At 44.4% G+C, this 13,086-nt stretch overlaps 1 protein-coding gene across 2 annotated transcripts in view; it reads left to right on the top strand.

Moving 5' to 3' along the window:
* The first annotated feature begins 5,246 nt into the window (after window positions 1-5,246).
* Window positions 5,247-13,086, top strand: part of LOC112255367 (metabotropic glutamate receptor 7) — a 404,189-nt gene continuing 396,349 nt past the window's right edge. For both annotated transcript variants that reach the window (XM_042324868.1, XM_042324869.1), the window contains exon 1: window positions 5,247-6,649. In XM_042324868.1, coding sequence (XP_042180802.1) covers window positions 6,128-6,649 — 522 coding nt within the window. In that variant the 5' untranslated portion in view covers window positions 5,247-6,127. The remainder of the gene's footprint in view (window positions 6,650-13,086) is intronic.

Raw genomic sequence — 13,086 nt, 5'->3', positions numbered from 1 at the left:
CTGTAGTGTCATGAAAAGTGACGCGTACTGTAGTGTCGGGGAGATTGATGTTTACTGTAGTGTCAGGCAGAGTGATGTTTACTGTAGTGTCAGGCAGAGTGATGTTTACTGTAGTGTCATGAAAAGTGACGCGTACTGTAGTGTCGGGCAGATTGATGTTTACTGTAGTGTCAGGCAGAGTGTTGTTTACTGTAGTGTCAGGCAGAGTGATGTTTACTGTAGTGTCATGAAAAGTGACGCGTACTGTAGTGTCGGGCAGATTGATGTTTACTGTAGTGTCAGGCAGAGTGATGTTTACTGTAGTGTCAGGCAGAGTGATGTTTACTGTAGTGTCAGGCAGAGTGATGTTTACTGTAGTGTCAGGCAGAGTGATGTTTACTGTAGTGTCGGGCAGATTGATGTTTACTGTAGTGTCAGGCAGAGTGATGTTTACTGTAGTGTCAGGCAGAGTGATGTTTACTGTAGTGTCAGGCAGAGTGATGTTTACTGTAGTGTCGGGCAGAGTAATGTTTACTGTAGTGTCAGGCAGAGTGATGTTTACTGTACTGTCAGGCAGAGTGAATCATACTGTAGTGTCAGGCAGAGTATTGTTTACTGTAGTGTCAGGCAGAGTGATGTTTACTGTAGTGTCAGGCAGAGTGAGGTTTACTGTAGTGTCAGGCAGAGTGAATCATACTGTAGTGTCAGGCAGAGTGATGTTTACTGTAGTGTCAGGCAGAGTAATGTTTACTGTAGTGTCAGGCAGAGTGATGTTTACTGTAGTGTCAGGCAGAGTGATGTTTACTGTAGTGTCAGGCGGGGTGATGTTTACTGTAGTGTTGGGCACAGTGATGTTTACTGTAGTGTTGGGCAGAGTGATGTTTACTGTTGTGTTGGGCAGAGTGATGTTTACTGTAGTGTCAGGCAGGGTGATGTTTACTGTAGTGTCAGGCAGAGTGATGTTTATCAGGCAGAGTGAATCATACTGTAGTGTCAGGCAGAGTGATGTTTACTGTAGTGTCAGGCAGAGTGATGTTTACTGTAGTGTCAGGCAGAGTGATGTTTACTGTAGTGTCAGGCAGAGTGATGTTTACTGTAGTGTCATGAAAAGTGACGTGTACTGTAGTGTCGGGCAGATTGATGTTTACTGTAGTGTCAGGCAGAGTGATGTTTACTGTAGTGTCATGAAAAGTGACGCGTACTGTAGTGTCGGGAGATTGATGTTTACTGTAGTGTCAGGCAGAGTGATGTTTACTGTAGTGTCAGGCAGAGTGATGTTTACTGTAGTGTCATGAAAAGTGACGCGTACTGTAGTGTCGGGCAGATTGATGTTTACTGTAGTGTCAGGCAGAGTGTTGTTTACTGTAGTGTCAGGCAGAGTGATGTTTACTGTAGTGTCATGAAAAGTGACGCGTACTGTAGTGTCGGGCAGATTGATGTTTACTGTAGTGTCAGGCAGAGTGATGTTTACTGTAGTGTCAGGCAGAGTGATGTTTACTGTAGTGTCAGGCAGAGTGATGTTTACTGTAGTGTCAGGCAGAGTGATGTTTACTGTAGTGTCGGGCAGATTGATGTTTACTGTAGTGTCAGGCAGAGTGATGTTTACTGTAGTGTCAGGCAGAGTGATGTTTACTGTAGTGTCAGGCAGAGTGATGTTTACTGTAGTGTCGGGCAGAGTAATGTTTACTGTAGTGTCAGGCAGAGTGATGTTTACTGTACTGTCAGGCAGAGTGAATCATACTGTAGTGTCAGGCAGAGTATTGTTTACTGTAGTGTCAGGCAGAGTGATGTTTACTGTAGTGTCAGGCAGAGTGAGGTTTACTGTAGTGTCAGGCAGAGTGAATCATACTGTAGTGTCAGGCAGAGTGATGTTTACTGTAGTGTCAGGCAGAGTAATGTTTACTGTAGTGTCAGGCAGAGTGATGTTTACTGTAGTGTCAGGCAGAGTGATGTTTACTGTAGTGTCAGGCGGGGTGATGTTTACTGTAGTGTTGGGCACAGTGATGTTTACTGTAGTGTTGGGCAGAGTGATGTTTACTGTTGTGTTGGGCAGAGTGATGTTTACTGTAGTGTCAGGCAGGGTGATGTTTACTGTAGTGTCAGGCAGAGTGATGTTTACTGTAGTGTCAGGCAGAGTGAATCATACTGTAGTGTCAGGCAGAGTGATGTTTACTGTAGTGTCAGGCAGAGTGATGTTTACTGTAGTGTCAGGCAGAGTGATGTTTACTGTAGTGTCAGGCAGAGTGATGTTTACTGTAGTGTCATGAAAAGTGACGTGTACTGTAGTGTCGGGCAGATTGATGTTTACTGTAGTGTCAGGCAGAGTGATGTTTACTGTAGTGTCATGAAAAGTGACGCGTACTGTAGTGTCGGGGAGATTGATGTTTACTGTAGTGTCAGGCAGAGTGATGTTTACTGTAGTGTCAGGCAGAGTGATGTTTACTGTAGTGTCATGAAAAGTGACGCGTACTGTAGTGTCGGGCAGATTGATGTTTACTGTAGTGTCAGGCAGAGTGTTGTTTACTGTAGTGTCAGGCAGAGTGATGTTTACTGTAGTGTCATGAAAAGTGACGCGTACTGTAGTGTCGGGCAGATTGATGTTTACTGTAGTGTCAGGCAGAGTGATGTTTACTGTAGTGTCAGGCAGAGTGATGTTTACTGTAGTGTCAGGCAGAGTGATGTTTACTGTAGTGTCAGGCAGAGTGATGTTTACTATAGTGTCGGGCAGATTGATGTTTACTGTAGTGTCAGGCAGAGTGATGTTTACTGTAGTGTCAGGCAGAGTGATGTTTACTGTAGTGTCAGGCAGAGTGATGTTTACTGTAGTGTCGGGCAGAGTAATGTTTACTGTAGTGTCAGGCAGAGTGATGTTTACTGTACTGTCAGGCAGAGTGAATCATACTGTAGTGTCAGGCAGAGTATTGTTTACTGTAGTGTCAGGCAGAGTGATGTTTACTGTAGTGTCAGGCAGAGTGAGGTTTACTGTAGTGTCAGGCAGAGTGAATCATACTGTAGTGTCAGGCAGAGTGATGTTTACTGTAGTGTCAGGCAGAGTAATGTTTACTGTAGTGTCAGGCAGAGTGATGTTTACTGTAGTGTCAGGCAGAGTGATGTTTACTGTAGTGTCAGGCGGGGTGATGTTTACTGTAGTGTTGGGCACAGTGATGTTTACTGTAGTGTTGGGCAGAGTGATGTTTACTGTTGTGTTGGGCAGTGTGATGTTTACTGTAGTGTCAGGCAGGGTGATGTTTACTGTAGTGTCAGGCAGAGTGATGTTTACTGTAGTGTCAGGCAGAGTGAATCATACTGTAGTGTCAGGCAGAGTGATGTTTACTGTAGTGTCAGGCAGAGTGATGTTTACTGTAGTGTCAGGCAGAGTGATGTTTACTGTAGTGTCAGGCAGAGTGATGTTTACTGTAGTGTCAGGCAGAGTGAGGTTTACTGTAGTGTCAGGCAGAGTGATGTTTACTGTAGTGTCGGGCAGAGTATTGTTTACTGTAGTGTCAGGCAGAGTGATGTTTACTGTAGTGTTGGGCAGAGTGATGTTTACTGTATTGTCAGGCAGAGTGACACATACTGTAGTGTCAGGCAGAGTAATGTTTACTGTAGTGTCAGGTAGAGTGAATCATACTGTAGTGTCAGGCAGAGTAATGTTTACTGTAGTGTTGGGCAGAGTGATGTTTACTGTAGTGTCGGGCATAGTGACACATACTGTAGTGTCAGGCAGAGTGACACATACTGTAGTGTCAGGCAGAATGACATACTGTAGTGTCAGGCAGAGTGATGTTTACTGTAGTGTCAGGCAGAGTGACACATACTGTAGTGTCAGGCAGAGTGACACATACTGTAGTGTCATGCAGAGTGACACATACTGTAGTGTCATGCAGAGTGACATACTGTAGTGTCAGGCAGAGTGATGTTTACTGTAGTGTCAGGCAGAGTGATGTTTACTGTAGTGTCGGGCAGAGTGAAGTTTACTGTAGTGTCTGGCAATCCCACAGTATCATATTGATGCAGAGAATCTGATGTTTCACTTTTAAAATGTATGTCAAACAACAACCAATGATTGCAATGTTAAACAAACCATACACCTCTACGCACAACGATTACTTTCTGTTGAACATTTTACCAGAACACATTTGCCTGAAGAACAGTGCAGCTGCTAAGTATGGTAACAGAATGATGCAACCAAAAAGTACAAACCCTCATTATGTTATCAAACTATGCATCTGCTTCATACTTCAAGAATGTAAAAACATTCTTTGGACATTGTTAGAATTGGTACTTGTTTGTGGAATTGCATGTTTGTTTGTTTGTTTTTAACTTTGAAATCATAGTTTTTTTGTTTGCCATAAATTATAAAGTGAAAAATCAGAGTCTCAGGATAACACGGTTATTGTGGAACTGCTCTTATGTGTGTCCATTATTTTCTATCGTTTATACTATTTGAAAGACCATCTTGTACAATGGATTATGGACAGATTATTTTCAAGATTATTCTCTATACCTCATACTTGTTAAGGTCATTATACATGAAATGACAGTGTACTACGAGCAGTTGTAATAATACTCGAACGACATCTTCAAAGACATATTTCCATCCAACCAAGAACTTAACAACAACAATACTTCTAATAATGGATTCTGTGATTTATGTATAGCATGTGTGTGTGTGTGTGTGTGTGTGTGTGTGTGTGTGTGTGTGTGTGTGTGTGTGTGTGTGTGTGTGTGTGTGTGTGTGTGTGTGTGTGTGTGTGTGTGTGTGTGTGTGTGTGTGAGACGTATCTCTCCGTGTATTTCTGTGTGTGCGTGCTTGCATGCAAAATATAGCAAACATGCGTGATTGCACGGTCGGCAATAGCTTGCATAAAGCTGCAACAGAATTAGGTAACCTCCTACGCTCAATGAACATTGTATGGTACATCAGGCTTTCCCTGGTTGCCTGCACAAGCGTAACCATTAGGGATTCCTGATATCGATTTGTATTATCCATTTCTCGCAATCAAAGCCCCCTCCCTCTCTTTAATATAATATTTGCAACAAATTAATTTTAACAATGATATTGTAGTCATGGACACACAGTTGATATGTTGGTGTAGTAGACTGGGATACACATAAAAGCCCATCCTGTGATTTAAGCTTAAAAATAAAATGTGTGTTGCAGGCTTTGGGCATTAAGTCGTTTTACAAACGCATATTTGATTTTTCCGTGGAGTGAAAGAGAGAGGGTGAGCGAGAGAGAGAGAGAGAGAGAGAGAGAAGGCGTCATTCCCTCCGTAGCGCTCAGGGGGAGATACTTGTATGTCTCCTCTCCATCCTCTCCTTCCAAGTGAGGGATTTCTAAGGGATCAACAACGAAAGAAAGACTACTTTCATCAGAGAGAAGCCGCTGCATTCTTAGCCAAACGGGAGTCTGGGAGAAGTTCGTTGTTTGCGTGAAGAGGAGGATGTCACAGACACCAGCTGAACATGTTCAGAACGCAATTCCGTTATCATCATGCGCCTCAAGATGTGTGCTCCTGTGATGGACTGCTTGTGAAATAAACGTCAACTTTTCGGAGTTCTATATCTTGAAGATTTCCCGAGTTGTCCGTTTGTTTTAAAACAATTTATTAGCGTTTAGATATTCGTTGTGGAAAGTAGCCTATGACATCAGCGCACGGTGGGAGTTCAGTGGTGATTCACGCTTTAAACCTTGGAATATCAACATCACGTATTCGTGCGCATTTAATGCGTATTTAAATACATTTAATGTGTTATGATTAGTATCCATTACATTTTTCTTTCTACAAAGTATTAGTCGGTTAGTGTTCTTTATTGAATGTCGACCCACTGTCTTCAAACCTGGAATGGGTGTCCGAGCAACAAGCGATTGTGTGAACCGTACACTGCTATTGGGAAGTCGTGCGCACATTTAGGAGGAGTAACGCATTGGCAAACCCGTCGGTAGCCTTTAGTGGAATAATATGCGCACCTTTCTCACCTGCGCATTTTCTTCTTACAAATAAGCACACATTAACTTACTTTGGACGATGCCTCACCTTTATTTCATTGAAGTATTATAAAAAACAAAGTGCCTCGGTGCGTCCGGTCTTTTTTCTAAATCGAAGTCGGAGGAGGCATAAGGGGAAAGAACGAGAGAGAGACCATGGCCAAGCTAAGGAATGGTAGTGTGGTTCTAGAACTGAAGAAACCCTACTTTACGTGGAAAGTATTATGTGTGATGAAAGCTCTATTTGACCTTACGGCATCGCAGGAAATTTACGCACCGCATTCCATAAGAATGGAGGGAGACCTGACCCTTGGCGGCCTCTTCCCTGTGCACGCCCGGGGGATCCCGGGGGAGCCGTGTGGAGATATCAAGAAAGAGAACGGGATCCATCGTCTCGAAGCTATGATGTATGCCTTGGACCAAATCAACAGTGATGACGATCTTCTTCCCAATGTCACACTAGGTGCCCGGGTGCTCGATACGTGTTCGAGGGACACCTATGCTCTGGAGAAGTCTCTGACTTTTGTGCAGGCACTCATACAAAAAGACACGTCGGATGTGAGGTGTACTAACGGTGAACCACCAGTGTTCGTCAAGCCAGAAAAAGTTGTGGGAGTGATAGGAGCTTCAGCGAGTTCTGTGTCGATCATGGTGGCGAACATATTACGTCTGTTTCAGGTAAGAAAAGCTTATTAACACGGTGTAGTTGCTGTCTATATTATTCAGTTATTAGTGACACAAACACACCGAGTGAATTATATCTTCTCATAACTATTTCAGATTCCATTAATGGCCTTAATTTACACCCGAGATCTAAATCTAACATCTAAATGTTTACAAATCGATTTCAGCCCACTGATGCTGGTATGTGTCCTCTCCCCCAAGTGTTTGATGCATTTGTGATGCTGTTGTATGCTTGAAAGGCTACAGTGTACCACATCCTGTAAAGTTGTATAATGCTAGTACGCATATGTTTTTATTTCATCGTGTGAGACACCAAGTTCAGGTTTAAAGACTCAGCTCAGTTCTTAAAACCGGTATCTGTACTGCGAGATTGATTACCCGGCTACAGTAAAAACGGTTGAACTTCAATAGCATTGCATGGTGCTGAAAGGACTACTTCCTGTATCACTATACGGCACCGCATTGTTTCAGTAGTGCATGGTTTTGAAAGAACAGCTTCGTACTGCGACCGCACCGCTCTACTGCTCTCGCATTCAGGCCTCGTTCAGTAGTAGGGCACAGCGTTGTGGAACGTTCATAGAGCGTGGTGCTGAAGGACAGCTCCATGCCGCCACCGCACTGCTATTCGCTCACTGCTTTCGCATTCTGGCCTTGTTCAGTAGGGCACAACAGTATGTATTCACCTCACGGAATACACCCCCAATATCCCTGCCAATAACTACCTTCAGAGTTCTGGGCCTATTCAACTCTGAACCGCAGTAGTAGGGCAACTGTAGTTAGGGCCTACCTGCACCAATCGCCGTTGTGGTCATAGCAACCGCAAATGTCATATTACTGCAGATCAATTGGGTTTTCCCACCTTCTTATTATATTAGCAGCCAATGGTTATCTCTGATCGATTAGGACACACAATTTGTCCCAGATTTACACACACAGGACTGGACATAGGAATACAGACATGGAAATATCGTTAACATTTTAACAGGAAATCATTATTTGTCAGCCAGCAAATCCATATGGGCATTTCACACAGGCCTATAGGGTTTACAATAGATATGGGGACATTAAAACTGTAAGGGGAACTGATCAGATGTCTGCCAGTATTTCCCCATGGATCATAGTTTTTGGTTGGAGATATGTGCAGAGAATATCACTTTAATTATTGCTTGTCTGATAGAAAAGGTATCCACACAGCTGTTCTCTACCTAGCTAATGTATTTAAATGTCCCAGTTGGCAGTCCAAACCTGCACCAGAACACAAACCCATTACACCACTAGTACCCATGCGCTGTGCTTACAGCAATGTGTCTCAGATGAGGCTCTGTGGGTGTGTCTCAGATGAGGCTCTGTGGGTGTGTCTCAGATGAGGCTCTGTGGGTGTGTCTTAGATGAGGCTCTGTGGGTGTGTCTCAGATGAGGCTCTGTGGGTGTGTGTCTCAGATGAGGCTCTGTGGGTGTGTGTCTCAGATGAGGCTCTGTGGGTGTGTCTTAGATGAGGCTCTGTGGGTGTGTCTCAGATGAGGCTCTGTGGGTGTGTCTTAGATGAGGCTCTGTGGGTGTTTCTCAGATGACAGCCGCGTCAGGTCAAAAGTAACGCACTATATAGCGAATACGGTAATCTTAGGGACTCACACCCTACTCTGTCAACAGAATGCTAAGAGCCCATGGATTACAAATCATGGTCAATTATTACCAGCCCAAAATATAACTAACTGTCTATTTCTCATTTATATTCTCTAAATTAGTCAAAGCATTACATGTGTTCTCTGGAACACTCCAGAATATCCCTGTCCCATGGAATAATGGTTTACATCCTGTAATATCCCTGTCTTGTGGAATAGTGGTCCCTGTGGATGAGGAATAGTGGGTGTATCCTGTAATATTCCTGTGGATGAGGAATAGTGGTTTTTTTGGAAAACAAACCATACCATACTAAGACTAGTAGCTTGGAGTTTGCTGTCTGGGGTTAGACAAATAGTAACTGCACATTTAAAGGTCCCAAACTGTGAAAATCACGTTTTCCATAAAATTGATTGATATTTGGATGAAACCAATTCATAGTAAGTTGACTCATGTAAAAAAAATGACTGTAACTGGGTTCTGCCGAGTGGCGCAGAGGACTAGAGGCGTCACTACAGACCCCGGTTCGATTCCAGGCTTTATCACAACTGTCCGTAATAGGGAGTCTGATAGAGCGGGGAAGAAATGGTCCAGCGTCGTCCGGGTTAACTCCATGTTGTCTGGGTTAACTCCATGTTGTCCCGGTTAACTCCATGTTGTCCGGGTTAACTCCATGTTGTCTGGGTTAACTCCATGTTGTCCCGGTTAACTCCATGTTGTCCGGATTAACTCCATGTTGTCCCGGCTAACTCCATGCTGTCTGGGTTAACTCCATGTTGTCCCGGTTAACTCCATGTTGTCCCGGCTAACTCCATGTTGTCCGGGTTAACTCCATGTTGTCCCGGTTACCATGTTTTTTTCCATGTTGGTTAACTCCATGTTGTCCCGGTTAACTCCATGTTGTCCCGGTTAACTCCATGTTGTCCCGGCTAACTCCATGTTGTCCGGGTTAACTCCATGTTGTCCCGGTTAACTTTATGTTGTCCCGGCTAACTCCATGTTGTCCGGGTTAACTCCATGTTGTCCCGGTTAACTCCATGTTGTCCCGGTTAACTCCATGTTGTCCCGGTTAACTCCATGTTGTCCCGGTTAACTCCATGTTGTCCCGGTTAACTCCATGTTGTCCCGGTTAACTCCATGTTGTCCCGGCTAACTCCATGTTGTCCGGGGTAACTCCATGTTGTCCCGGTTAACTCCATGTTGTCCCGGTTAACTCCATGTTGTCCCGGTTAACTCCATGTTGTCCCGGTTAACTCCATGTTTTCCCGGTTAACTCCATGTTGTCCCGGTTAACTCCATGTTGTCCCGGGTTAAGTCCATGTTGTCCCGGCTAACTCCATGTTGTCTGGGTTAACTCCATGTTGTCCCGGTTAACTCCATGTTGTCCCGGTTAACTCCATGTTGTCCCGGTTAACTCCATGTTGTCCCGGTTAACTCCATGTTTTCCCGGTTAACTCCATGTTGTCCCGGTTAACTCCATGTTGTCCCGGGTTAAGTCCATGTTGTCCCGGCTAACTCCATGTAGTCTGGGTTAACTCCATGTTGTCCCGGTTAACTCCATGTTGTCCCGGTTAACTCCATGTTGTCCCGGTTAACTCCATGTTGTCCCGGTTAACTCCATGTTTTCCCGGTTAACTCCATGTTGTCCCGGTTAACTCCATGTTGTCCCGGTTAACTCCATGTTGTCCCGGTTTACTTGGCTCACTGTGATCTAGAGACTCCTTGTGGCAGGCTTGGGCGCCTGGAGGCTGATCTCGGTCATCAGTTGAATAGTGTTTCCTCTGACACATTGGTGCGAAATGACTTCCGTGTTTAGCAGACAGGTGTTAAGAAGCGAGCTTATGCGGGTCATGTTTCGGGAAGACACATTACTCGACCTTTGCCTCCCGAGCTCGTTGGGGACTTGCAGTGATGAGACAAGATCGAAATTGAGGAGAATTCCCAAAAAAGGAATTACTTCGGGCTTCATGCAACTTCACTTAAAGCCCGAAATATTATTGACCAGTGGCAGTGTTTTAAAATCTTAACTCATTTAAATATGTAGCTCCTTAATATAGCCGTCATCACATGTGCGTGTCATGTGACTTTGCTTACAGTTGAAGTCGGAAGTTTACATACACTTAGGTTGGAGTCATTAAAACTTGTTTTCCAACCACTCCACAAATTTCACGTTAACAAACTATGGTTTTGGCAAGTCGGTTAGGACATCTACATTGTGAATGACACAAGTAATTTTTCCAATAATTGTTTGCAGACAGATTATTTCACTTATAATTCACTCTACCACAATTCCAGTGGGTCAGAAGTTTACATACACTAAGTTGACTGTGACTTTAAACAGCTTGGAAAATTCCAGAAAATTATGTCATGGCTTTAGGGGCTTCTGATAGGGTAATTGACGTAATTTAAGTCAATTGGAGGTGTACCTGTGGATTTATTTCAAGGCCAACCTTCAAACTCAGTGCCTCTTTGCTTGACATCATGGGAAAATCAAAAGACATCAGCCAAGACCTCGGAAAAAAATGATAGACCTCCACAAGTCTGGTTCATCCTTGGGAGACTGAAGGTACCACATTCATCTGTAAAAACAATAATACGCAAGTATAAACACCATGGGACCACACAGCCGTCATACTGCTCAGGAAGAGATGAACGTACTTTGGTGCGAAAAGTGCAAATCAATCCCAGAACAACCTTGTGAAGATGCTGGAGGAAACAGGTACAAAAGTATCTATATCCACAATAAAACAAGTCCTATATAACAAGTCCTGTACATAACCTGAAAGGACACTCAGCACGGAAGAAGCCACTGCTCCAAAACCGCCATAAAAAAGTCAGACTGAGGTTTGCAACTGCACATGGGGACAAAGATCGTACTTTTTGGAGAAATGTCCTCTGGTCTGATGAAACAAAAATAGAACAATTTGGCCATAATGATCATCGTTATGTTTGGAGGAAAAAGGGGGAGGCTTGCAAGCCAAAGATACCATCCCAACCGTGAAGCACATGGATTGCAGCATCCTGTTGTGGGGGTGCTTTGCTGCAGGAGGGACTGTTGCACTTCACAAAATAGATGTCTTCATGAGGATGGACAATTATGTGGATATATTGAAGCAACATCTCACGACATCAGTCAGGAAGTTAAAGCTTGGTCTCGAATGGGTCTTCCAAATGGACAATGACCCAAAGCATATTTCCAAAGTTGTGGCAAAATGGCTTAAGGACAACAAAGTCAAGGTATTGGAGTGGACATCACAAAGCCCTGACTTCAATCCTATAGAAAATGTGTGGGCAGAACTGAAAAAGAGTTTGCGAGCAAGGAAGCCTACAATCCTGACTCAGTTACACCAGCTCTGTCAAGAGGAATGGGCCAAAGTTCACCCATCTTATTGTGGGAAGCTTGTGGAAGGCTACCCGAAACATTTGACCCAAGTTAAACAATTCATAGACAATGCTACCATATACTAATTGAGTGTATGTAAACGTCTGACCCACTGGGAATGTGATGAAAGAAATAAAAGCTGAAATAAATCATTCTCTCTACTATTATTCTGACATTTCACATTCTTAAAATCAAGTGGTGATCCTAACTGACCTAAGATAGGACATTTTTACTGGGATTAAATGTCAGGAATTGTGTAAAAACTGAGTTTAAATGTAGTTGGCTAAGATGAATGCAAACTACCGACTTCAACTGTACATTTAACGTATAAGACATCTCAAGCGGAATGAGACAGAACGATACTGGTAACTAACACATTCTCGACTGTGTTGTGCCTTTTAACTAGCAAGCTACTGGATGCATGCTGGGAAAAGCCTGCTGTGTTGTGACTGGATGCCATAGTGATAATTTAACGTTACATCAGACAGCACAAGATTATTTTTTATTTCCAGTGGACAGGCTGAGGCTTTAAATGTCACACATGTAGATTTGGAGCAAAGCTGCTTTATTAATTGGGGGAGAACAATCATCCTTGATCCAGCACTGTATGTGGGGAAGCTGTGGGGAAGCTGTGGGGAATCTGTAGGGAAGCTGTGGGGAATATGTCGGGAAGCTGTGGGGAATATGTCGGGAAGCTGTAGGGAAGCTGTAGGGAATCTGTGGGGAATCTGTGGGGAATCTGTCGGGAAGCTGTAGGGAAGCTGTGGGGAATCTGTCGGGAAGCTGTAGGGAAGCTGTAGGGAATCTGTGGGGAATCTGTAGGGAAGCTGTGGGGAATCTGTGGGGAATCTGTAGGGAAGCTGTGGGGAATCTGTGGGGAATCTGTGGGGAAGCTGTGGGGAATCTGTAGGAAGCTGTGGGGAAGCTGTGGGGAAGCTGTAGGGAATCTGGGGAATCTGTGGGGAATCTGTAGGGAAGCTGTGGGGAATCTGTGGGGAATCTGTGGGGAAGCTGTGGGGAATCTGTAGGGAAGCTGTGGGGAAGCTGTGGGGAAGCTGTAGGGAATCTGTGGAATCTGTGGGGAATCTGTAGGGAAGCTGTGGGGAATCTGTGGGGAATCTGTGGGGAAGCTGTGGGCAATCTGTAGGGAAGCTGTGGGGAAGCTGTGGGGAATCTGTAGGGAAGCTGTGGGGAATCTGTCGGGAAGCTGTAGGGAAGCTGTAGGGAATCTGTGGGGAATCTGTCGGGAGCTGTAGGGACGCTGTCGGGAATCTGTCGGGAAGCTGTAGGGAAGCTGTGGGGAATCTGTCGGGAAGCTATAGGGACGCTGTCGGGAATCTGTCGGGAAGCTGTAGGGAAGCTGTAGGGAAGCTGTGGGGAATCTGTCGGGAAGCTGTAGGGAAGCTGTCGGGAATCTGTCGGGAAGCTG

The sequence above is a fragment of the Oncorhynchus tshawytscha genome, linkage group LG07, assembly GCF_018296145.1.
Source record: "Oncorhynchus tshawytscha isolate Ot180627B linkage group LG07, Otsh_v2.0, whole genome shotgun sequence".
Classification (NCBI taxonomy): Eukaryota; Metazoa; Chordata; class Actinopteri; order Salmoniformes; family Salmonidae; genus Oncorhynchus; species Oncorhynchus tshawytscha.
The sequence above is the reverse complement of the archived record's forward strand: the minus strand, read 5'-3'. Positions and strand labels throughout refer to the sequence as shown.